We start from the raw sequence: 27,618 nt of genomic DNA, 5'->3' as shown, positions 1-27,618 counted from the left end.
GATCTAGGGAGGTGCAAGATATTAAGTAGAATAGATAAGGAAAATCTGGAGCACTGCTTTAGTTAAACTATGGCCTGAATTTTCAGCTCTGCGGGCGGGTGCAATCGGCAGGCCTGGGATTTCACACTGGCTGGCCAATTAACGGCCAGCCGGTGTGAAGCACGTGCTGAAAAGCTCAGCGCTGCCAGGATGGGGGTGGAAGGAGGGCGGGCAATGATGTCAATGCAGGCGTGAGTGAGCGCTGGGAGAAAGTTCCCTGAAGACAGAGAGCTGCATCTGGGAGCTGCAGACCTGAAAACTATGAAATAAATCAGGAAAAAAAATGTCCAAGCATCACAATCAGGCACCTGAACATATAGATGATAAAAATGCCACCTGCAGATTTGTATTTTTATTTGATTTAATAAAGGAAACCTCATCCCACCCTTCGATGAGGTTTGATGAAAAATAAAAAGGCTGCCTGGCTGACTCGCTCGTCCACCAACCATTAGTTTGGACAGGCTATGATAAATAACAGGCAATTGTGCCGTTAATGGGCTTAATTGCCCTCTTAATTGTCAGCGGGCAAGCTTCTGACTTTTGCGCGTGCCCACTGCGCGAATTATTGCACGAGGGCAGGATGACATTGAGACACACTCGCTCAACGTCATCCGTCATCTTATGCAATTTCACGGCCGATCAACATAAAATTCAGCCCAATGATGCAGAGCAAGGGGCCCATGTACTAACAAGTGATAGACAAGCCCAGCACTGAGGTCAGGAAATATTTCAATGCAAAACGTGATCATTAGCTGGAATGGGGAGCTCCCAATGGGGTAGTGGAGACAAAATCTGGAATCATTAAAGAGGCAGGCGAATACTCTTGATAGGGGAGGAAAACTTGATTTTTATAAACGGATGAACTAGAAGGGTCCCATGCTTATATTAGCCTTTGTGTAACAGCCTGAAGGATAAACATAAGCGGCAGTATTATTAAGAGGGTGCTGTTAAATTTTAGGACGAAAGTAATTGTAGGGAGATCCAGTTTAAAAAAAGATCATACTCCACTATGGGACTGGCTAGATGGACCACAATAGTCTTTTCCAGTTTTGTACATTCTTGTATTATTATGCACTTGGTTGAAGACATGGTGCACAATTATTCCAAAATTATATCACGCCTGTGACATGTGAGACTCATAAATCCTCTATAAAGTGAGGCTTGCGTGGGTGAAGGGAAAATTACACACAGGGACTTCATCCGTGGCCTATGGCAGACGAATCCTTTTCATCTCTTATGATCCTGTGGAGGATGCCTCTTCCAAGGACTTTGTTTCACATATTCTGCTTTGAAGTTTCTCTTAACTACACCAGTAATCTCGTGTTGGGCAGAGATCAATGGATTGGTGTTTCTTCAGCTCAAAGACGAAGACGTGGAGGATTCATATGCAGAAATGTTTAAAAAAAACTATGTTTTTTTAAAAATTCTTGATGAACTGTATAAAAAATGAAAGAAACAAAAAATACTCAATGACTAGTTAAATGTTAACAGACATTTACTAACTAGCATCATACGTTATTAGGATTCATGTTATATAAAATGTATTGGTAGTTGACAATGTGAAGTAATAGAGACATAACTATCAAAAATAAAATGAAAAACTCACCAGAATCAGAGGTGGCAGGTGGGTAGCTCCTCGTTCTAAGGGACGCAATTGTTGGGGCAGCTTCATTTCTGCTCATTTTTTCCCTCTTTGCCCTGGCTGAGTCTTTCAAGATAAGTCTGTTGTTATTAAACTCTTTTTTTTGGCCTGGCTATCTGTTATAAGTTGTTTTACTTCCTACAATCTTCAGGTGTTGCACTAACTTTCTTTGCAACAGTGCATCCACGTGTTTAAAGGTTGATCGTTTGAGGATTCAGGGTCTAGAATAAATCTTGGCAAATAACAAATCGGTGTTTTGTTCTTTACCAACTTACAAACCATCCTGCACAGGCCAAGAAGCTTGTATAATGTCCACTGCGCCATCCATTACAGTTAAGTACCGAATCTGCATTTTTCTGCCATCAGGAAATACACTTGCATGTACAACTTGTACCAGAATGTTAATTAGGATTAGAATTACACCATGTGCATTTGTACTGAGATGCATGTGCCTTTTATTATGCTATTTACATCATGAATATCATATCGTACCTTGCTAAGGGGCGTCGTGCACGATTTACAGCCTCGAGATCAGCATAACGCAAGTCCAACTGACAGCCAACTAAGACAACAGGTGTTCGTGGGCAAAAATGTTTGATTTCAGGAAACCACATTGTTCTCACATGGTTAAGGGAATTGGGGTTAGCAATTGAGAAGCACAGGACCACCACATCAGACCTGAAAAATGAAAAAAGATTGAAATATGTTATTTTGAATGTTTATATACAGTTCTTTACGTTAAGATTGTTCACATTTTTCTTTCAGCAATGCGTAACATTTTCTTCCATGCAAAATTGATGGCATACTGCACATGAGCAGAGAATAATACTGAAACATAAATATCTAGTCATGCACTTCCTCCTGGTAGTACCAGAACTAACTTTGCTACATTACCTCATGTGGTATGTCCACAATGCTGGTATGAGTTAGTTTCCTGGAGGCAGTATTTACTTTGGGTCTCATTCTCTGCGCAAATGTTAATAAAAACAAATGTTTGGATTATATTTTTGGTTTGAAAATGAATATTTAATGTTCCCCATTATTCTTAGTTCGAAGAAAATACTTTCCCCCCCACCACATGTTAAGGATATTTTAATCTATCTTCTGGATACCATATCTGCCTCAGCTTTTTATTATTTTGAGCATGTTTTGGTTAAGTACTTCTTTAAATTAAGAAAAATAAAAAGCATAGCAATAATATTCATACTCTTAAGCCATTCAAAGCTAATCAAATGTTATATAACCGGGATAAAATATACCATAAAAGATTTGAAACAAAGCTATAAAACAAACTTTTAACTTTTAAAGGATCAGTCTCATCTTTGATGGTCTAAAAACAACATACAGAAATTAGAAGAGTTTACACCTGTTTTTTGGGTGCTACGAGTATCCTTGGAGCTCCAAAATGAAATACACAAATGGCATATGCACACTTTTTGAGTTAATTGCATGCATGTAGTGCATATAGTGAAGAGCCATGGGCAGTATGCTGACCAGGCAGGTCATGATGTCAATCAACATGCAATGCTGATTTGACATCGTGTTGCCATTTTGGAGCTGAAAACTCTACCTAATGCCCTCTCTTCACCTCACAGAGCTGAACACATTTAGCAGCAAGGGGGAATCCCCACCACAGCTTTTTAAAAAGGGATCATCAATGACTAGCAGGTTAGTTGCTGATTAATTTCTTCTGGCTGGTCTTTTGGATCCACAACTTTTTGGAGCTTCATATAGTTCTTTAATGGTGCCACAGACTACAGGGCAAATATTGAAAGAGTTTTTGCTGACTTCAAGGCATCAGCAAAACCTAGCTTCTCCCAGATGTTGCTGCATGAGTAGGCCTTCCCCTTGGAATACAATATGACTTGGAGAATGAAGAGAGGACATGCCGAGCAGCATAAGCTGTTCCAAGCAGCGAGGGATGAAGAAGGTCTCTTAGCAGGGGACCATATCCACAAGAATATCAGGGAGCAATTCCCTACCAGAATCTCAGCAAGGAGAAATGTGCAAGAGATTTCTGCACTTTGGTAAGGACAAGCTTACTGAAATTTGTAACCAGATGCAGCCACAATAGCAACCTCATAACAGGACAAAGATTGCATTGCCAGTGATTGTGAAGGTGACCATGGCAACGAATTTTTAAAGCACCTTCCTTCCAGGCCGTAGCTGGAAATATTTGCAACATCATACGGCTTTCCATCCATTTTTGCAAAAGGAAAACCTCACTTTTGCAAAAAGGAAAGCCGGGTTTTCCAATCAGAGAGCCAGAGAAAAGCAGGTAGTGTGCATGGAACTTAGCTAGGATTGCAGGCTTCCCTACAGTGCAAAGTGCCACAGACTCCAGGCACATCGCTCTGCATATCCACTCTTGCCAATACCAGAAAAAGTTTGTTTTAAATATCTGTTCATTGGTTGTAAGCATTGCTAGCAAGGCCAGCATTTGTTGTCCATCCTTTGGAAGGTGGTGGTGAGCTGCCTCCTTGAACCACCACAATCCACAAGGTGTAGATACACCCATAGTACTGCTGGGAAGGAGTTCCAGGATACTTACCCAATGACAACAAAGGAACACTGATATAGTTCCAAATCAGGATAGTGTGCGACTTAAGAGGTACTTAAAGGTGGTGGTGTTCACTTGCATCTGGAGCCCTTGTCCTTCTAGGTGGTAGAGGTCATGGGTTTGGAACGTGCTGACAAAGGACACTCGATAAGTTTCTGCAGTGCATCTTGTATGGTACACACTTCTGCCACAGTTCGCCTGTGGTGGAGGAAGGAGCGCATATTTAAGGTGATGAAGTGCTGATCAGGCTGCTTTGTCGTGGATGGTGCAGATCTTCTTGAGTGTTGTTGGAACTGAATACATCTAGGTAAGTGGAGAGTGTTCTATAACATTCCTACTTTATAGATGGTGGACATGCTTTGAGGATTCAGGAAATTGAATTATTTGCCACAGAATTCCTAGCTTCTGACCTGCTCTTGCAGCCATGGTATTTATGTGGCTGACCCAGCTAAGTTTCTGGTCAATGGTAACCCCTAGGATGTTGATGGTGGGGGGATTCAGTTATAGTAATGCAATTCAATGTCAAAGGAGATGGTTAAGTTCCCTCCTGTTGGAAATGGTCATTGTCTGGAACTTGCATGACACAAATGTTACTTACCACTTATCAACCCAAGTCTGAACGTTGTCCAGGTCTTGCTGCATGCAAGCACAGGCTGATTCAGTTTCTGAGGAGTCACAAATGGCACTGAACACTGTGTAATCAGCAGCGAACACCTCCAGTTCTGACCTTATGATTGAGGGAAGGTCATTAAAGAAGTAGCTGAAGGTGACCGAGCCTAAGATACTGCTCCAAGGAACTCTAGCAACGATGTCTTGAGGCTGAGATGATTGGCTTCCCAACAACTACAACTCTTCTGATAAGGGAATTTTTCCCTGATATCCAAGATGGATGTGATTTCCTGCTAATAGACCTTCTTCATCCATCCCATGCCTTGCCCCACCAGCCTTTCCAGCAGCTTGTTCCTGCTCTGCATGCCCTCTTTTCATTCTCCAGGTCATTTTGTATTCCAAGGGGAATGCCTACTAGTGTATCAAAAACTGGAAAGAACTGGATTATGCAAAAGCCTTGAAGTCAGCAAAATAATTCTTCAACGCCTAATCTGTAGACGTTCTACAGCTGTTTAAAGTTGCCACACAGTTGTAGGATTGAAGCAACAGCCAGAAGAAATCAACCAGTAACTGACCATGTGCAGAATCATTGTAAGTCAATACACAGAATTGTAGGTCAATACACAGCAGTCATGGTGCCTTCATTCTGGGCAGTCCAGCTGCATTCGAGCCTCCATGGCAAACTAAAGGGTTTGTCAAAGGGTGAAAATGGCAATCTGCTGACCATGTAGCTGATGACTCCAGTGTACAACCCATGCACACATGGGAAACATGCATACAATGAAATTGTGATAGGGCAGACCACTAGAGCACTGAAACAATGTTTCCACTGCCTTGACCACTTTGGAAAAGCCCTGAAGTACTCAGCAGAGTGTGGATCAAGCGGTTTACTGCAATCTGCACAATGTCATCATCATGAGACGACAAAACTTGCCATCAGCTATACAGCAAGCAGCTGAAGAGCAGGAGCATGAGAAGAAGGTGGAGGAGGATATGGAAGGAAGGAGGCAACCTGGACAGCCTTTTACTGGCCAGAATGTCGGTGAAAAGCTCATCAGAGTGCAATATACCAGCAACCACAATCCTAACTCCCCAACAGTTCCACATCTCAACTTTCCTGATGCATACCATCACAGCATCTGCTTGACACAATATAAAAATAAAAGCCACCACAGAATAACCATTTCAAACCAAATTTATCAATGCAATCCTGTCCTAATCACCCTTGTGCATTCCCTCAGTGCCCAGCCTAATGCACCTCTGTGGTTGCAGTGCAGCTGGTGGAAAGCTGCTGAATTACAGTAGAGGAGACGGCAGGTGGCTTTGAAGGACAACCTTGAGCAGCTCTAGGCCTAGAAAGCCAGGATGTGACATCACCATCTTGGCTGTAGGAGTCTCGGCTGGCTGTTTCATAGGCAGCATCAAGGGCAGACAGAATACCAGAAGTGAGAGGACTAATGTGGGTTTCCTGAGAGAAGACAGCAGATTTGAGCTCCATTGATTCACTGCCACCCCTAGGATTGATGCCTCAAGATTCCTAGTAGTTGGAAGGCAGGTTGCTGGACTGCTGCAATGCCCTGTAAACGCCTTTGCAGACTAATCCACATTCATGATACAGCAGTCTGAGCTTGCACAGCAGCAAGCTGACCTTGTTGGACATGAGTCTGAGCTTGAGATTGAGAGGAGGTTTGATAGAAGTGTTCAAAATTATGGGGAGTCTGGACAGGATAGATAGGAAATAACTGTTCCCATTAGCAGAAGAATCAAGAACCGGAGAACACCAATTTAAGGCATTTGGCAAAACAGCAACATAAGGAAAAAATTTTTGCAAAGCGAGTGGTTAGGATCCAAATGTACTGCCTGAGAGTGTGGTAAAGGTGACAACCTAGAACGTGACCAGCCATAATCTTGCAGAATTAAGGGATTCAATATTGAATCAGCTTTCAAAAAGGATAATTCTCTGAATAGAAAGAAACTTGCAGAGCTATGGGGAAAAGGGTTGGGAGGGGAAAGATTGGGACAAGCTGAGTCACTTTTGCAGAGAGACTGCATTTAGAAGACAAGCCAAATGGCCTCCTCCTGTGCTGTATCATTCTATGATTCTGTAACTGAAGCATTCAGATATTGAGCTGCTGCTACTTCAGTCACAGCTTCCAGTGCAGCATCGGCCATCAGACACTCATCATGGTTGGGTCCACAGCTGTGCAAATGCAGTTGGCTACCACTTCCATGCTGGAAAGGATGGAATACGCAAAGCCCTGGTGCCAAACTCTTTCACGCTTCTCGACATTGACAATTCTGGCAGGTTCCCCAATACTAAGCATGACGTTATGAATACACATCAGCCTTCTTGTGTAGGGTGCTCCACTGAAGTGCTCATCTGAGACCTCAGCAGCAGAATTCCTTTTTGTTCCCTTCCTCCGGCAAGCTGTCATCCGCATTACCCTTGCCCTCTGCCCAGGCTGCCAGGCCACACGTGCACAATGTCTCACCACAGCAAATCCTGCCTCTACAGTCTATGCTATCCTCTAAATTATGTTCAGTCAGAATCTAGTTGAGAGCTGAAATAGGGAAAATGAGAGATGGTACATGATCATCATCACTCTCATTTTGTTCTTCCTCTGTTGCCTGGCCAGGTTGCACTTTTTTTTGATGCAATAGTAAATCATATACTTAATCTCCATTATTATACAGCTGGTAATCAAGGGGGCAGAGACAGGTGATACATTATTTGCAACACTTGAAATTTCAGCAGAAAGAAAAGAATGATTGTTTAGCATCTGATTCCCGTTCCAATCATCATGAAGGTTCCAAATATGCCTCCACTCTGCATCATGGTCTTCCCAAGACCACTCAACAGCTCACGACCTCTCAGCCCCAGCCTGAGGTATGAAAAACTGCCAAAAAGTGCACCAGCTGCCATGCCAACTGCACAGCCCATCATAAGCCCATTTTAACTCTGTCAAAGTAGCTGGGCTGTGACTGTCCATATGGTCTCACTGTGACTGGCATCGCTGATGCACGTTCTGAGTCTCAGCGCCTCAAGCCGCCATCTTACCCCACGGGAAGTGAAACTGAAAGAAGAAAGGCCTATTGAGATGGTTGCCCTGCAGGGGAAGAAGAGAAAGGGACACACCCGAATACCATCTGCAGCTGGTAAATCAGCATAAGGTGTGAGATGAAAGGGTGGTGGAAAGCATGAGGGAAGATTAGTTATGAGAATACCATCATCTTTGATGGTTTCAGCCTTGTGGCTTGCCATGGCCTCGACAACGGGCACCAACTCCTCCATTGAGTTAGGACATGCAGGTGCACCTGTCCTCCTCTTATTAGCTTCTGTTACCTCCGGTTGTGCTCCACCTTGTCCTGCAAGAGGGAGGGAAGTGTGTCTGTCAGTGTTGTGCAGTTCTTTTGGTCAATACATCTATTGAGGTTGAATTGTGCCTGCAACCTGTCAGATTTGCAGCAATGTTATATGATTGTGAGGTGAAGCATATTGATGTCAAGTATGAGTATTAATAGTAAAGCTTTTTGGTAGTTGAGCGATGGGATGAATTGAGTAGTGTTCGAGGCTAGTGATGTAGTTGGTACGACATGGCATTTTAAGATGCATTCACTGACTTTGAACACTTGTGTGAGATCACTGAATTTCTTGTGGCACTGCCTCCAGGTCCTTGGGACCTGATTTCTGGCATCGACTGTTGCCACTGCCTTCTGAGCATGTGTCTGAGCAAGAGTCCCTCTTTTGCCTATAGGACATGTTTCTTCCTTTCCACAATCTCCACCAAGGCCTCCAGCGCAGTATTTAAAAACCATAATATCATCACTCTCTCCCATGTTGTGCCATTACTTCCCAGGTAAGAATCACTTCCTGAACGACTGCCACAATGTGTTTGTCCTCGAGAACTGGCTAGCTTTAAGCAGTATCTTAAAGTGGTACCAGCCACTCGCAATATTGGCCCTTTGCTGATGTGTCTAGCCAGTCAACAGTGTGGCTAGCTCTAGCTGGATGCTGAAATCATTAAAATGAACAGGCAACATGAATTGGCATACTGACTGCATTGCAATCATTGGGCACAGGTTAATTAGACATTACAATCCCTGCACCTGTTTTTGGGCGCCATCAAAATTTAGAAGTTTTTTTGATTTTTTGAAACACTTTCCTAAGTTTTACTTCAGACGTCAATTAACTTGAACAAAACATAGGCAAAAATATGTTAAGAGTGACACAGTGCAGTTAAATAGGTTGACTCATGTCTCACCTCTGATCTGTGTTCATCACTTGCTTGGGCAGAGGTGATGAACATCCCAACTACCTGATGCTCTTCCAGGCTCTCAATCTAATTTCCAGTGACCGCGAGTACACACGAACAACTGCCCATAATTCAACACCAATTGTGCAAACTTGTTCAGAAAATCCACACTGCTGAGTACTGAGGAATTTGTTTTAATCTGTGCAATGCTGAGCACTTGTTCAAGAGCCTGGGTAAAAGACCTTGTTTGGGAAGTGTTGAGGAAATATATGTTATCCACGTCTGCACAACTTAGTGTTTCATTTTCCATATCTTGAAAATGGATCGGGGGAAACCATATAAATAACAGAAAGGATAACACACTACAGATTGTTGACAAAACAGTTCACTGATAAATTATACGTAGATGAGGGGAAATAAGTAAGTTATGTTTTCCCTTGAAATTAATTTTCAGGATGAACTAAAAGTAGAAGGAAAGAGAATCTAAAGTAAATCACCCCTTGAATGATAAGCATGTGTCAAACAGATGTGCTATAATTGACAAAATGAACTCTATAGGGGAATGCATATAAATTAAGGCCCCATTTACTCTACTGGGTTATCCTGTATTATGAACCAACCAATTGCTTGAAATTGCAGGCAGCAGAACATTTCTGGAATTTCACCAGAGAATTCTGAAGGAATGCAATAGGATAGAGGTAAATAGTGCATGCCGGTGGCAGTTGGCATTTTGCATCTGGTGCCTCTGTTTCCTAGTATGGAACATTCTCCCCAACATCAGGGAATATCATGGCCAAACTGGTAAGGTCATGTACATGCATTTCCATTACGTCGAATCCACTGAATGTGATTTAATTATATGTAAAAATATAACTTAGAAGTTAGTAATTGCATTGAGACTCCTCTGAAAATGTGAAACAGTAAGAGTAAACCTTCAGAGACTTGGAAATGTTGCTTGAACCCAAGGTGGAATTGATGCTCTCAATGATTCCCAGGGTCTTGTTGTCTACAATCAAGTCACATCTTGAAAAGATCATTACTTACTGGGAGTGGCTGCTCATTACACACTTAGCTGCAAAAAGGTTCATTTCATATTTTATTTAATGAGGTAATTTGGTAGACTGAATTTGCCGACTGTATTTTGAAATATAAGGATGATTTTCTATAACTTTTTCAGGTTACTTTCACTGCTTGGGAAGTTAGTATGCCTGATCTTCATCTCGCACTTGCAGTCTATCATGATCAGCAAGGATGTTGCTTATGCTCTTTTATTTTTGGACATCAGATGAGGGACAAGATGATCAGCAGGACAGTACCAGCAACGACAGTAGAAATAGCCTGCACTTCACAGACCTGCTACTCTATAGAATAGAGGGGATCAGCAGAGAGATGCAACTCACAGGAGACAATATCTGTGTTTAAAGGCTAAGGATAATCTTATAGGACAAATCGGAACACCACTTGTCCCACGAAGCTCAGGGTCTCACATCAGGTGATGGCAAACACAGCTTGCTGCAAAATCTGCTGCCAAGCAGACCTGTTGGCCATGCTTTACCAGTGGCTGTCAAAGTCACCACCAGACTCAATTTCTTTACTTCTGGTTCCTTCTAGGGCTCTCAGGATCTCGCAGTCATGATCTACAAATGCCTAAGACAGGTAACTGATCCAATATTTTCCAGGGTAGTCAACAGTATCTAAACTCTACCACCATTGATATCAGTCACAGTGAGCAGGTGCTCAGGTTTGTAGCTCTGGCAGGCTTCCCACAGGTATGGGACTTCATCGGCTGCATATATGTAGCAATTGAAAAACCCCTGGATTACCCATGAGTAATCATCAGCTGCATGAGTTTCCATTTTGTCAATGTACAGTTGGCGTGCAAGCACAAAAAGATGTTAATGCAGATGAGCCCAAAGATTCACAGCCTGCTGCCACAATGCTTTCATCCTGTACCATCACCCTTGTTCTCTTTGCACTTTGAAGGCACTGCTTAGAGACAGGGAATAGCCACTTTAAACATGGCTGATGACGCTTGAGGAACCCAAACAATAATGCCCAAAAGCAATACAAGATGGGTTACCGAGCAAGCAATCGGCACGTTGAGGATGTACTTCAGATGCCTCAACAGATCTCAAGGGGTGGCCTTCAATTCAATTCAGCTTGGGTCTCCAGAATAGTTGTGATGTGCTGCGCTCAGTATAACATTGCACAGCAGGGAGGTTTGGACCCGCAGGAGGAACAAGGCACAGAGCCTTCAAGGAGGAGAGTGATTTGGCCAATGCACGAAGAAGCAGCACACCTTGCTGTCCGGGATGCCCTCATTATTGTGAGGTTCAGTTAGGTTCCACTAGTGCACCCACGAGGCAGCCACACGCAATACCCATTCCTGCCCTTACATCTCCTTCCTGAACACAAAGCAGTCCTGTAAACAAACAAGCCCCCTTTGCTAAGCTTTAATTCTGGACTTGCCATCAGCAGAAATGGAAAGTCCACTTGCCATACAGCTGCCAAAAATAGACCACATAGCGAAGTGGTGTAAATAAATACTATTTGTGTGGGTCAACTTAAAAATCTAATGTGTAACGCACCAAAGCACAAACATTAGCAATGGTGTAGTGGTATTGCTGCTGGACTAGGAATCCAGAGACCCAGGGTAATGCTCTGGGCACCCGGGTTCAAATCCTGCTATGGCAGTTAGTGGAATTTGAAATCAATAAAAATCTGGAATTAAAAATCTAATGATGACCATGAAACAATTGTTGTAAAAACTCATCTGGTTTAGGGAAGGAAATCTGCCATAGTTACCTGGTCTGGACTTCATGTGATTCGTACATGTAGACAACTGACTCTTAAATGCCAATGCTCTCTGAAATGGCCTAGCCTCGCAAGCCACTCAATTGTATTAAACTGGTATAAACTCTCAAAAAAAGGAATGACCTAGGCACTGGGAAATGCCAATGGCAAACTCAGTCTTGTCAACTAACGTCCAGTGCCAAAATTGGGAGCACTGTCTCACAGCCTAGTCAAGCAACAGTCTGACATAGTCATCCTCACGGAATCATAACTTACAGATAATGGCCCAGACACCACCATCACCATCCCTGGGTATATCCTGTCCCACCAAACCCAGCAGAGGTGGCGACACAGTGGTATAGAGTCAGGAGATACCCTGGGAGCTCTCAACATCGACTCTAGACCACATGAAGTCTCATGGCATCAGGCCAAACATGGGCAAGGAAAACCTCCTGCTGATTACCACATACTGCCCTCCCTCAGCTGATAAATCATTGCTCCTTTACTTTGAACACCACTTGGAGGAAGCATTGAGGATGGCAAGGGCACTCTGGATGGGAGACTTCAATGTTCATCACCAAGATTGGCTCGGTAGAACCACTACTGATCCGAGCCCTAAAAAGCATAGCTGCTAGACTGGGGCTGCGGCAGGTGGTGAGGGAATCAATAAGAGGGAAAAACATACTTGACCTCATCCTCACCAACTGCCTGATACAGATGCATCTGTCCATGACAGTATCAGTAGGATTGACCACCGCACAGTCATTGTGAAGACCAAGTCTTGCCTTCACATTGAGGAAACCCTCCATCGTGTTGTGTGGCATAAATAGGATAGATTTCGAACAGATCTAGCAGCCATGAGGCGCTGTGGGCCATCAGCAGCAGCAGAATTGTACTCAAACACAATCTGTAACCTTATATCCCCCACTCTACCATTACCATCAAGCCAGGGGATCAACTCTGGTTCAATGAAGAGTGCAGGAGCTAATGCCAGGAGTAGCACCAGCATATCTAAAAATGAGGTGTCAACCTGGTGAAGTTATAACACTGGACTACTTGTGTGCCAAACAACTTAAGCAGCAAGTGACTAACAGAGCTAAGCGATCCCACAACCAACGGATCAGATCTAAACTCTACAGTCCTGCCACATCCAGTCGAGAATGGTGGTGGACAGTTAAACAACTCACTGAAGGAGGAGGCTCCACAAATATCCCCATCCTTAATGATGGGGGAGCCCAGCACATCAGTGCAAAAGATAAGGCTGAAGCATTTGCAACAAACTTCAGCCAGAAATGCCGAGTGGATGATCCATCGCAGCCTCCTCCGGAGGTCCCCAGCATCACAGATGCCAATCTTCAGCCAATTCGATTCACTCCACGTGATATCAAGAAACGGCTGGAGGCACTGGATAGGGCAAAGGCTATGGGCCCTGGCAATATTCCGGCAATAGTACTGAAGACTTGTGTTCTAGAACTTGCCGCATCTCTAGCCAAACTGTTCCAATACAGCTAAAACACTGGTATCTACCCGGCTATGTGGAAAATTGCCCAGGTATGTCCTGTACACAAAAAGCAGGACAAATCCAACCCGGCCAATTAACGCCCCATCAGTCTATTCTCAATCATCAATAAAATCATGGAAGCGGTCATCAACAGTGCTATCAAGCGGCAATTGCTTAGCAATAACCTGCTCACTGACGCCCAGTTTGGGTTCCATCAGGGCCACTCAGACCCTGACCTCATTACAGCCTTGGTTCAAACATGGACAGAAGAGCTGAACTCCTGAGGTGAGGCGAGAGTGATTGCACTTGACATCAAGGTCGTATTTGATCCAGTGTGGCACCAAGGAGCCCTAGCAAAACTGAAATCAATGGTGATCGGGGGGAAAACTCTCCACTGGTTGGAGTCATATCTAGCACAAAGGAAGATGGTTGCAGTTGTTGGAGGTCAATCATCTCAGCTCCAGGACACCACTGCAGGATGTCCTCAGGGTAGTGTCCTCAGCCCAACTATTTTCAGCTGCTTCATCAATGACCTTCCTTCCATCATAAAGTCAGAAGTGGGGATGTTCGCTGATGATTGCACAAAGTTCAGCACCATTCGCAACTCTTCAGATAGTGAAGCACTCCATGACCAAATGCAGCAAGTCTTGGACAATAGCCAGATTTGGGCTGAAAAGTGGCAAGTAACATTTGCACCACACAAGTGCCAGGCAATGACCACTTCCAAAAAGAGAGAATCTAACCATCGCCCATTGACGTTCAATGGCATTGCCATCACTGAATCCTCCACTATCAACGTAAGGAGGTTACCATTGGCCAGAAACTGAACTGAACTAGCCATGTAAATACTGTGGCTACAACAGCAAGTCAGAGGCTGGCAATTCTACAACAAGTAGCTCACCTTCTGACTCCCCAAACCTTGGCCAGCATCTACAAGGCACAAGTCAGGAATGTGATGGAATACCCCCCACTTGCCTGGATGAGTGCAGCTCCCACAACACTCAAGAAGCTTGACACCACCCAGGACAAAGCAGCTGCATGATTGGCACTACATGCACAAACACTCACTCCCTCCCCCACCAACGCACAGTAGCAGCAGTGTGTACTATCTACAAGATGAACTGCAGGAATTCACCAAGGCTCCTTAAACAGCACCTTCCAAACCCATGACCACTACCATCTAGAAGGACAAGGGCAGCAGATACATGGGAACGCCACCACCTGGAAGTTCCCCTCCTTCCAAGTCACTCACCATCCTGACTTGGAAATATATCACTGTTCTTCACTGTTGCTGGGTCAAATTCCTGGAGCTCCCTCCCTAACAGCACTGTGGGTGTACTTACACTACCTGGATTGCAGTGGTTCAAGAAGGCAGCTCACCACCACGTTCTCAAGAGCAACTAGAGATGGGCAATAAATGCTGGCCCAGCCAGCAAAGCCCACATCCTGTGAATGAATAAAAAAAATTTTTACTCTTCCTTCTATGAGCACTTCTAAATGGTGCAATCCCTTTAGCTTAGCAAAGATAGAGGCAGGCTGCTTAACTCCTTGCTCTGACTAGTTTTTCAACTTGGGGCATGGCCATCGCTGGCTAGGCCAGCATTTAGCACTCTTGAGAAGGTGATTGTGCTACTTTCTTGACCTGCTGCAGTCCATGTATTGTAGGAAGACTCAGTGCTGTTAGACTGCTAAGATGCTCTTGGCAGACATCTCAGTTTTGGAGCCGACCCGGCCATCTGTAGAGAGGCAGTACATGGGGTTCTGTGGTGTGGGCGGGTTTGCAGGTAGGGTGCAACAAGGGAGAAGTGGAAGGCTTTGAACCAAGTTTGTACTTTTACATCCCTTTTCAATATCATCCCTCTCATGGCTCACCCACACTTCGCTGGTAGCATTGAGCTGGAAAACACTTTGTTGCAGATCAGTGCGTGCTGAAGGGGCAAGGATAGGTTCTTCATCAATCCTGTGAAAGTGGCATTCATAATGTGCAATTCATTGGTGAAGTCCTGCAAGCACTCATTTGACTGGTCCATTTCATACTCCATAGAATCACAGAATTGTTACAGCCAAGAAGGCAGTTATTCAGCCCGTCATATCTGCACCGACTCTGATTGAACAATTAACCTAGTGCCATTCCTCTGCCTTCTCCCTGTAACTCTGCACATTCTTCCTTTTCAGGTAACAGTCTAATTTCCTTTTGAATTCCTCGATTGAATCTGCCTCCACCACACTCAGGCAGTGCATTCCAGACACTAGCCACTCACTGTGTGAAAAAGTTTTCCTCATGTCACTATTGCTTCTTTTGCCAATTACTTTAAATCTGTGCCCTCTTGATATTATCATGACTGGGAACAGTTTCCGCCCATCTCTCTCATGATTTTGAATAGCTCTATCAAATTTTCTCCCACCCTTCTCTTCTCAAAGGAAAAAGTCCCAACTTCTCCAATCTATCTTCATAACTGAAGTTCCTCATCCCTGGAACCATTCTCATGCATCTTTTCTGGACTCTCACCAATGCCTTCACATTCTCCCTAAAATTTAGCGCCCAGAACTCGACAAAATACTCCAGCTAAGGCCGAAATAGCGTCTTATACAAGTTCAACATAACTTCCTTGTTCTTGGACTCTATGCCCCTATTAATAAATCAGAGGATACTGTCTGTTTTATTAACCATTCGCTCAACCTGTCCTGCCACCTTCAATGACTTATACACCTAGGTCCCCCTGCTCCTGTATCCCCTTCAGAATTGTACCCTTTATTTTATATTGTCTTTCCATGTTCTTCCTAACAAAACTAATGACTGCACATTTCTCTGCATTGAACTTTATCTGCCACTTGTCTGCCCATTCCATCTACTTATTAATCTTCTTTTGAAGTTCTACACTATCCTCCTCATAGTTCATAATGCTCCCAAGTTTTGTATCATCTGCAAATTTTGAAATTGTGTCCTGTACACCAAGCTCTAAGTCATCTATATCAGAAAGTGCAAGGGTCCAAACACGGACCCCAAGGGAACTCCACTAAACCTTTCTCGAAACCAAAAAACATCCATTACTCTGTTTCTTGCCACTCAGCCAATTTTGTATCCATGTTGCTACTGTCCATTTTATTCCATGAGCTATAACTTTTCTCAAAAGTCTATTGGGCAGAACTGTATCAAATGCCTTTTGGAAGTCCATGTACGCCATATCAACAGCATTTTCCTCATCAACCCTCTCTGTTACCTCTTCAAAACACTCCAGCAAGTTAGTTAAATAATAGTCCATGTGACTATTAATTTTGTGCCAAATTATTGTTTCTAGAAGTTTTCCCACTACTGAAGTTAAACTGACTGGCCTATAGTTGCTGGGCTTATCTTTGCACCCTTTTCGAACAAGGGTGTAACATTTGCAATTCTCCAGTCCTCAGGCAACACCTCTGACTGTAAGGGAGACTGAAAAATTATGGCCAGTGCTTCCACAATTTCCATTCTCACTTCCCTCAGTATCCTTGGATGCATCTCATTCAGTCCTGATGCTTTATCCACTTTAAGTATAGACAGCCTATCTAATACCTCCTACATATCAATTTTAAATGCTTCCATTGTATTTTTACCCCCTCTTTCGCTGTGGTCTGGGTAGCATTTACATTGGTCTTTGCCAAGGAAGAAAAGTATTCATGTAATGCCTCAGCTATTCCCCCTGCTTCCAAGCATAAATCCCTTTTTTGGTCCGTATTTGCCCCTACTCCTCCTTTTACCACCTGTTTACTATTGAAGACTTTGAGATTCCTTTTTATATTAGCTGCCAGTCTATTTTCATACTCCCTCTTTGCTTCTCTTATTTGCTTTTGCATTTCCCCTCTGAACCTTCTATATTCAGCCTGGTTCTTCACTGTCTTAACCACCTGACATTTGTCATAAGCATACTTTTTCTTTTCATCTTAATCTCTATATCTTTTGTCATGCAGGGAGCTCTGAATTAGTTTTCCCTACCTTTCCCCTTTGAGGGAGTATACCTTGACTGTGCCTAAACAACCTCTCCTTTGAAGGTAGCCCATTGTTCAGCTACCATTTTTCCTGCCAACCTTTGAATCCAATTTATTTGCCCAAGATACCTCGCTGGAAGTTAACTTTTCCCCCAGTTAAATATTCTCACTCTAGATTTTTCTTTGTCCTTTTCCATAGCCAACCCAAACTTTGATACAATTATCCCTTTCCCCTAAATATTCTCCTACTGATATTTGATCTACTTGGTCCACCTCATTCCCAAGAACCAGGTCCAGATGTGCCTCTCCTCTTGTCAGACTGGAAACATACTGCCGTAGAAAATTTTCCTGAATGCAATGAGAACTCTTGCCCCTCTCTGCCCTGTACTCTACTACCATCCCAGTCTATATTTGGATAATTAAAGTCCCCCATTAAAACTACTCTATAATTCTTGCACCTCTGTAATTTCCTTGCAAATTTGTTCCTCTACATTTTTTCCACTAGTTGGTGGCCTATATAAGGGCCTTGGGGGAAAAAATAGTAATTTTACTGCTGGGCAATAAAAGTGTCAATCACCCAGACCCTTTCAAGTTTCAATAACTGAAACTGCAAGCTCTTGAAACCTTGTAACCTTGTGTAAATGAACATTGTGCAATTGATAGCAGAGGTCAGTCAGTCAGTTATCAATCAAGCAATGTATTCTCTGGGGCTCAGGTGTTTCAGTACTCGAATGATGTCTGGGCTCTCAGCCAAGAATGCAAAGTAAGGCTTGGCTGAGAGCTCAGAAATCCATTAGATTTTTTACTGCCCTGTAGTAAAAAGACTTTTTTAAAAACAGTGGAAAGCTATGAATAAATAACTTCTTTCAAAAGTTTTTTTTAAAACACATCCCATTGTCAGCATAGGGTTCATTGGTTCTGTGAAGTGTATAGTGGGTCAATGAAAGTACCACAGCTTGGGATAGGGGCATGAAGAATCATGGAGGGTGGGCAGATGGGCATACCTTGCAGGGAGGCATGAGGGGCTATTGGGATTATTTGGAGGGGGGACATACATTGGCATGAGAGCCATAGGGGGAACATGGAGGAATAAGATGGCCTGAATGCGGAGTTTGGGGAATTGAAGGGTAAGGGCATTTCTATTTTTATTTTAACTGTGACGAAGTCCCACAGCACCAAGGGAGGCCTCAGCACCTGGCAGCCCCTGTGACCACCTCTGAACTTTCTCCCACGTCAGCTAGCCCGACTGCAGCCCGTGCTCTCACCCCCACAATGCAAATCTGTCCTTGTGGACACTCTCCCAAGGCAGGCAGGCCGAGCCAGGAACGTTCCCCACTCCCGCTATCTACCTTGAGAATGAAAACCCAGGCCTATATGCTGCTGTGCAAATTATATCTTATTATTGCTAATGTAATATTACAATATACAGAGCAGGTGTTTGAGGAATACTGAACTATATGTCTATACGCATGAAAATGACAAAGTATTGTTGACTATTGTATCTAATTCAGCAGTTTACATGCCAAAAAAATATACCTGAGGTGCCTGTCATCATTCGATAAATTGCAATGGTAAAGCAATAGCTGAGGGGGGATTTTAGGATTGATAAAGGTGATTGCATTCAAAGTCAACAGCAACCACTGGCAACTATCAGTGTCAGTTATTTTAACAATCAAATTGACATCTACAGTTACCAGTTTTCTGCTTTAGGACTTCTCATTTCCTGCAGACTTCAGTCACACATTTGGTTAGCTGCAGCTTGGGCACAAATTCACCAATGATATTTTTATCTATGATTTTGGGCAAGCATCCAAACTCCTTACACCAGAGGCATATGACTGAATCCTCTTATTTTCTGCTGTCCTCTACAGACTGCAGATTGGGTCCCAGCTTATTTATAGTAAGCAATTCAATTAAAACCTTGCAGGTCAGTAAAAGTCAAATGATAGTCAAGAAAGTTGTATAAAATGCTTCACAGAAACTTGCTGCAAATGAAGCAATAACTTGCAAGGATGCTTTTGTATGATTTTGTCCATAGGAATACATGTGATGTACTATTACAGCTGACTTGGAAAAATGAACTGGGGATTTTGAACCAAGCTAATTTTTTTTTTAAAGGAGCATACACGTTTTTAATACAGAAGCAATACTGCGGATGCTGGAATTTGAAGTAAAAACAGAAAATACTAGAAATACTCAGCAGGTCAGGCAGCATCTGTGGAGAGAGAAAAACAGAGTTAGGGGACAAGATTTTAACTCATTCAAAACCCATCCACTTTGCACAGAGTTAAAAGTCAGGCAACACTTTGGGTCAATAAATGAAAGGTCGTTAAAATAAAACGTCAACTCGGTTTTGCTTTCCATAAATGCTGCCTGATCTAAGTATTTCAAGAATTTTCTGCTTTTATTTATTTATTTTTCTAAGTCTTTAGTCGCATTCTCTCTCTCAAGTGTTATTTTCAATACTCGTTTGAGGTTAAATGTTATGTTTTAACTTACCCTCAAAAAGAAACCTGTTACTTCACGGGGTGAAGGAAGAATAGTACTGAAGTAGTACAAGAACATCATGGAACTTTATATGCTGTAGCAATATCTAGGACATTGTTAGTTTAAAGGCATAGATTGTATGCCTATTGTCCATAAACACTTGGTGCATGTCAGTTTCTCCCATGTTTAGCATCTTATGCAATTTGATGTGTACATTTTCACATTAAACTGCACACATTTTTGTCAGATAATACACAACAAAATTAAATATTGAATATCCGTTTCCCAACTTTCATTCCTGTAGCCAGGAGGAAGAGCCTACATTTACGCAGCACTATTTCCATTCTTCAATTTCCAGTGTTGCCCAGCCAATGAATTACTCCTGAAGCAAAATTTTTAAAAAGGCACATTTCTATTTGGCTGTTCACAACCAAAGCATTTTATAGTCAATGAAGTACTTTTGAAACATAGCCATGGTTAAGGACAGGGCAGCCAATTTGCACATAGCAAGGTTCCACAAACAGAGGACATGTTTGACTGAGTCCTGATGAAAGTTAGCAACCTAAAATGTTTCTTTCTCTGCAGATGCGACCTGACCTGCTCAGTATTTGCAGAATTTTCTATTTTTATTTCAGGTTTTCAGCATTTGCATATATCACTTTTGGTCTGTTTAAGCAATGTTAGTTGCGAGATAAATATTGGTCAGGACACCCGCAGAATTCCCCTTCACTTCTTCTAATAGTGTCATGGGATCTTTTACAACCACCCGAGAGAGCAGAATATCAGCCGAAGTTGGGAGCATCAACAGTGCAGCATTCCTTCAGTAGTGTAATGGAGTATTAGCTTAGATTTTGTACTTATTGAACTCAGGGGCTTCTTTACTGTTACGTGGGTGACAGTCAAGCTACGCACCAATAAGACATGAGACTACTAAATCTGTTTTTCAGATTAAATGTTAAACTGAGGTCCTGTTTGTTTTCACAGGTGAGTGTAAAAGATCACATTGCACTATTCCAAGAAGAGCATGGGCATGCTTCAAGTGCCCTGGCCAATATTTACCTTTCAATCAACACCATTCAAGCACGTTATCTACTCAATTACCTCAGTACTGTTTGAGAGACCTTGCTGTGCGCAACTTGATTGCTGTGATTCATTATAAGACTGACTTAACTTCAGAAGTGCTTTATTAGTTTTAAAGAGCTTTGCAATGTCATAAGATTGTGTAAAACAGTATAGCAATGAGAGTTATTTTTCTTCTTTTTTTGAAGGTGGTGCTTGAAGAATATATAGTGGCCAGGACACCAGGAGAAACGCTTCTACTCCACCTGAACAGACAGATAGAGAAAGCTTTGATTTAACATCTCAACTATAAAAAAGCACCTCTACCCATGCAGAGTTTTCTCAGTACTGCATTCAAGTGTCAACCTAAATTAATGTAGTCAAGTCTTAGTAGTAAGATTTGATGCACCATATTCTTATCCTGAAGCAAGAGTGTTACCACTGAACTAATTTGGTGGTAGCTAGCAAAGTTATCAGCTTAATAACATGGTTGTATGCAAATCTGTTGAATCTGTGACAAGTTGATCAGTCTTGATCATTCTGTGTGATCTTGGCATGACTTGTCCACATTAAACACAAATGCATAAACATTCAGCAAGCTACACAGATCAGGAAAGTTCCAGGTTTACTCCTGTTCTGTGCTGATTTTAGCAAACTTCAGCTGAGCAGCAGTAAAAAGGGCTCTGGAGCAGTAAGAAAAATGTGTTCTGTCCTGAATAACTATCTAATGACCCGGCTGGCTGCTGGGTGAGGATCCAATCAAGCTTAGCTGTGATGTTCCCACTAAATAGCTAAATAGATTGCCAACTTTCAGTATCAGGACCAACCTGAGAATAATCAGCACTTATGCAAGTTACCAGTGGGTACATGACATTCATGGAGCTGCATACAGAAAAGAGCCGATGCCTTAAGGAGGAGGGAATAAAAAAAAATGAGTAAAATGAGTAAAAAGTATATTTTTTTCTTAATATAATAATCTTGGTTAGTAGTCCAGTGAAGGTCGTAACTAATGAGCTAAAAAGGGGGGTAGGGGTGGGAAGCATGTTAGGTGGAATTGAGAAATTTGCTTGAAGAAGGAAATTTATTCTCGCACCTCCCTATAGGTTTACTGCCACTTTCCCAAACCAACACATGAAATAGTTCTTGTTACACTGGCAACAGCCTTAAGGCATAAATTGTCAGAAGTACACTATGGTTCATAGGCTAGCTCTCAGATTGACCTCATCATCCAGTTTTCTGCATTCATGGAATTTTAAGAAGTGGCATTCTGTAGTAACCAATTTAACATTCTTCAGACATACATATACACAAAATCACTTTATCTATAGCAGACATGCACGTACACAGACTCTCCTCAAAAAAGGGGTTAAGTCAAATACAAATAATTGTGGGCCTAGCTCTGTTATAAGCAAATACACATTTTATTGAGATGTTAAATGGAAGGAACAAAAGAAATATAATCAGGAACCATCACACAATACCCAAACGTGCAATGCACAGCTCTTGTCAGCTAGTAGCATTCCCAATGGCTCTGGAGAAGTCGCAGCCCAAATGGTTCCACCCTTGTTTTTCAAAGGGAGATACTCATGGAAGCAGGCTGACAGCAGAGATGTATATAAACAACTAGCAAATAAGATACACATAATACATAGGCCTTCTACTGAAAAACAGAAAATAGACAAGCCATCTTATTCATAAATATCTGGACCAAATTGAAAATTCAATATGCCTTGCTTTGATTTAACATTAATTATTCGCAGCTCTGAGAGTCAATTATTTCAGCTCTTTCAGAACAACTAAACAACTTTCTGATGAAAGATCACTGACTTGAAGCATCAACTTTGCTCCTCTCAGAGATGTTGCCTGACTGCTGAGCATTTCGAGCATTTTCTGCTTTCATAAATTGCACACTTATTAATTTTCTTCGTTCTATCTCTGCCATTCCTCATTCCCACTCCAACCTTTCCTCTCGAATCTCGCATGGTGCACCGGCTCAATACCTCCCGCCACAAGGATAATTAAACAAGGCTGGGTGACAAGAGGAAACTTCACAAACACAGCTCAAATTGGAATCTTGGGTATGGATTAGTGCAGCCAGTAGACAAATCTCTTTGTCAATATTTGAACTCTTAACTCTCCTCCTCTTGCCTAACTGCAGCCTTCTAATTTGAGAAATTGATCTTTGCAAATTCATACCCAAGCAATCTCTCCATTTCCTGACAGCTCACATTCCACTTGGTCCTTTCTGCATCAGCTCTTTTTCACTACTCAACTGGGTAACTTTTGCATATGAAGCATTTTTTCATCTTTTTCAAGCTGATTTTTTTTTAAGAAAGAAGGAATCTCTTTCACAGTTAATTTTGTACTTTTATTTATCTAATGTTCTCCACTCCCCTCAAGTCTTATCAAAGGGTGCAAATACCATCTCATTTAATTCTGCTGAAGTTTCTGCCCGAAATAATAAGCTCTTTTTTTCTATTTTCAGAAACTGGCGGACTTACCATGCATTTTGTGTACAGATATTACAGATTTCACTATGTTTAGAGAACTGACAAGATCAACGTCAAATATTCTGCTACAATAAAGTCTAGAAGCTTACGATTTTTTTTGGGAGAGGAACAATGAGCTTTACTTCTGTCTGATCCCGCACATAACCGCTCATGATGGCTACTTATTTTAAATTTTCATAAAGCCCCAAGAAAACATTTTTTTCAAAGTGCAGCTGTGTAATCTAGGGGATAAATTTATTACGGAATCAATCCTCTGTCTTTCATGCATGAGCAATATTTATACCATAATCCCACAAAAATGTTGGCAACGATTAACTAAAACGTTAGACAGCACTGGCAAGCAAAAGGGATTGGATAAGAAGGTGTATTTCCACCCTAATAAGCAATTAGCAACCACATGATGGCAATACATACATCCTCATGCCAAGTCAAAAGCAATTGTTTTTGATAGGGAGAAGAACATTAAATAATTCACAGCTTTTAAAAAAGGCTCAGTTTGTCGAATCAGAAGATCTAACAATTTTCTGCTGATAGCCAACATGTTATATTAATTCTGCAGCAATTTATTTAATGGTTGTTTCTAAAAATATCATTTTGTAATATGCAACTTATATTCCATTGTGAAGCTTACTAAACCTAAACTTGAAAATTCAAACTTTTAATATTGGTATATCAGGCCACTTGTACAATAGTCATCTTACACTTGAGGGCTTAACAAGCTCATTCTCTATTATAAGATTCAAGTTGTTTTTTAATGCAAGATTGAAACACACAAACACACAGAAAGTCTGTGCATATCCTCACTTATGTTTTTTTACCTGCCATATGCAAAACGCCTATCCTTATGGTGGTCACCAAACGTATCCCACAGCCTGAGCGATATGCTAACTTCATCTACAACATCGCGGGAACGTTCGAGCACCTAAACATAAGCAACATTTAATGTAATAAATTGAAACAATAAGAAGTTCAATTATGGAATTTTCAACACAAAACTTCAGAGTGCTTTATTAATGTTGCCCTGAGAGTGAGTAACTCAAGCATATCAGCCCATACTCACAAAACACAAGAGACACAATTATAATGCTATTGTTGTAACTGAGCAGAGACAACAGAATTCTTTACCTTGAGGTTAAAATGTGCAGCTTGATTGCGCCAGTTTGCATAATATTTTAAAAGCAGTGCAACCAACAGTTTATCAAACGCATGGATTAAGAAATGTTTACTTCGAGAACCTCAAGGTAGTTCTAGAGACATTAGTCAATTTGCTGCATTATTTTCAAATAGTTCATTAGTTACAATTATAAACATATTTTCAGGGCTCTCACATCTCATTAAACTTAAAAGTATTCAAATCCTTAAAACATTGAAAAGTAATCTTCTATTTCCAGTGGATTTTCATTTCCAGTTTCTCAATTTATCTCCAAATCTGAACTATTCAGCTCAAAATGAGTTGTACACTACATAGTTTCAAAACTATTTTATTAGATTTATAAGTCTATTACTTCCATGACTGAGTCTGAAATTAGATAAGAACCATGTTTGAAAAATATGAAATAAACGCCCTGTTCAACGACAGTCTTTATTAGTCCTGAGAAACCATACAAGAACCAAGCAATTAATAATAACTACAATGGAGTATATTCAAAGCACAATATTGTGGCACTTTATATGTATTGTATATATTTAATAATTGTAGAGTTCAGTCACATTTTTTGAAAAAAATTCTTACCTCTTGACAGACACGATACTGATCAATTGCCCAGACAGTGGGAACATGGGTGGACAGCAGCTGGTACTGGGTCAAGGTGGTATTGCATGCTCTTGCACAGATGAGTCGTGTCTTTCCCACAGCATTGTCCCCAACAACAACACACTTGATAGTTTCAACATTCGGCCTTTCATAATCCATAGCAGTGTCCATTTACAGTAAACTGCATTGGAACAAACAAATGAATGTTGAGAATTTACGTAACATTTGAACAAAAGCTACTTCATCTAGCATAACAACCAGAGCACAGCAAATGCGATCTAATTTGAAGCCGAGTAAACCTCACTCCATTTATACTGAGGTTCGTATTAATCCATAGGCAAATGTTGCAACTACTCTGGTATTTTTCAGTGCATTCAAGCCAAATCCTGCCAGTATCTCTAGTCTTTATAAAAACAAGGCTGTCATACACAAACAAAACTTCTTTGTTTAACTAGGCTGGATTACTTGTCATCCTGGAAGTAGAAAAGGCCAGATTTTGCTGACCAAAACCTGCATTCTCTGTTTATATCAGTCTACAAATTTGATGATTTTGTGTTGGAAATGAAAACACAGTACAAATGTGGAAACCTCTTCAAGCTGGTCTTAGATTCAATAACTTTCATGTAAAAGTTCCACAATAATCAGATCCTGCAACCACGTCAATGGCAAATAGTTGTAACTTTAATCATTTTCATATGGTTGGGAGAGGGCAAATTACAGCGGTCAGTCATGTATTCTTTGCCTGAAAAATGGCTAGGCTGCTATTCAACAGGGGTGGAGGCTGGGTCACCTCAGCTAATGATGCCCAAGGCCTATATATAAATAGAACAGTCAACCACTGCTTAAGTATGCAATTTGGGGTGCTGTACCTGTTGAACGACTCCAACAGCAGCCATCGGGTGCAAATTGGCAATATGTGCCCCGTGCATATTCTGTGCAGTTGTACTAGTTGCTGAGTAGTCCAACCAACAATCCAATGAACCATTCAAAAAAAAACAAATTTTAGAACCTGGGGGCAACTCCAAGAGCATCCAGTTAACTGTGACTCATTCAAGACCACTCCCAGAATTTCTCCCATCCCCATGTTAAGACTTAGCATCTGGCCAGCTCAGCATGAGAACCTGCTGATTCCTTGCCTTCTTGCAACCAGCCAGCTGCGGTTAGGTATGGACAGCTTAATGGTGGCCAGGGATTCAAAATAGCTCCAGCCTGACACTGGCAGCCATTCCAGGAACAGTGCATGCACCTCAGACAGAAAACAAAAACCCCTTAATGTTCTTTTGTACTAACAGTTCGCTCCGGGCATTACTTGATAAGTCTGATGAAATAGTATTCATAAAAATAGGAGTGTTATACCACACAACCCACAAAGTAATGTCTTTTGCAGCATTACTCTAGACAAAAAAAATTTGCTCCTCTAACCATTGTTGCTTCTTTCCAAATAGTCTGTTGTATCACTCCTTTAATTCTCGTCAACAATTTGGCACCTTTAACATTGAAAGCATCACAGAGGTGCTTCACAAAGGCCTTGTTAAAAAACAAATGCCACATAAAGGACAGCTTATCAAAATGACGAAAACTTTGTTCAAAGAGATGGGTTTCAAGAAGGGTCCTAAAGAAGGATCAAGAGGAATTTGGAAGGGGAATTCTGGAGAAATCGATCTACGCAGCCGAAGGCACTTCATCAATTGCAAGTCAATGGGATAAAAGAATACACAAGAGGCAACATTCATGGAAACAGACAGCTTAAGGGAAGAGATTACAAAGTTAAGGAGGGGAATGACGTTTGAGCAATTTAAAGACAAAGGCAAGAATTTTAAACTCGAGACATTAGTGGACCAGAATCAATGTAAATCAGGAAGGATGAAGGGATGAATGAATGAAGTCTCATGGTCTCATGGATGAATGAGGCTTAGTAAGGGTTATGAGGGGCAGAGTTTTGGATGAACTAAAGTTTATGAAGGAGTAAAGTGGGAGGCTGACAAAGACTGCACTGGAGTGGTTGAGTCTGGAGATGGCAAAGGAATGAATGACGGCTTCAGCAGCAAAAAGTCTGAGGTGGGGCAGGGGTGGGTGTTACAGGAATGAAAAGTGTCTTTGTGATGGAAGGAATAGGGAATGGGATCTTAACTCAGAGTCTGGTTAAGCCTGAAACGATGGGCAGGGAGGTCGTTGGAGTCTGTGACAGTGCCAAAAACAATGGCTTCAGTCTTTCCAAAGTTTAGCTGAAGGAAGTTGAGGCATTCCAAATGCTTGTGTATCAGAAAAGCAGTGCAACAGCAGGAGGGGAGTCGAGAGGTGTGGAGAGGTATATCTTAGAGGTTTTGGCATACATGCTAAATTGATGCTTACAAATGATAGTAGAGGAAGCGGAAAGGTCTCAAAATGACTGCTTCTGTGCTGTCAATAATTCACTGTAACATGGAAAGGGAGAATTACATGAATGAAC

At 41.8% G+C, this 27,618-nt stretch overlaps 1 protein-coding gene and 1 pseudogene across 1 annotated transcript in view; both read right to left on the bottom strand.

The window, feature by feature from the left end:
• Positions 1-27,618, bottom strand: part of rhobtb1 (Rho related BTB domain containing 1) — a 238,931-nt gene that overhangs the window by 29,144 nt on the left and 182,169 nt on the right. Inside the window, exons 2-4 of the mRNA XM_041210442.1 lie at positions 25,149-25,350; positions 24,235-24,338; positions 2,174-2,359 (exon numbers count right to left, since the gene is read on the bottom strand). Of these exons, the coding sequence (XP_041066376.1) occupies positions 2,174-2,359; positions 24,235-24,338; positions 25,149-25,340 (482 nt within the window). The 5' untranslated portion in view covers positions 25,341-25,350. The remainder of the gene's footprint in view (positions 1-2,173; positions 2,360-24,234; positions 24,339-25,148; positions 25,351-27,618) is intronic.
• On the bottom strand, positions 7,624-7,862 carry LOC121290185 (annotated as a pseudogene).

This window comes from Carcharodon carcharias, chromosome 17 (genome assembly GCF_017639515.1).
Source record: "Carcharodon carcharias isolate sCarCar2 chromosome 17, sCarCar2.pri, whole genome shotgun sequence".
Lineage (NCBI taxonomy): Eukaryota > Metazoa > Chordata > Chondrichthyes > Lamniformes > Lamnidae > Carcharodon > Carcharodon carcharias.
This window is presented reverse-complemented; position numbering and strand designations above follow the sequence as displayed.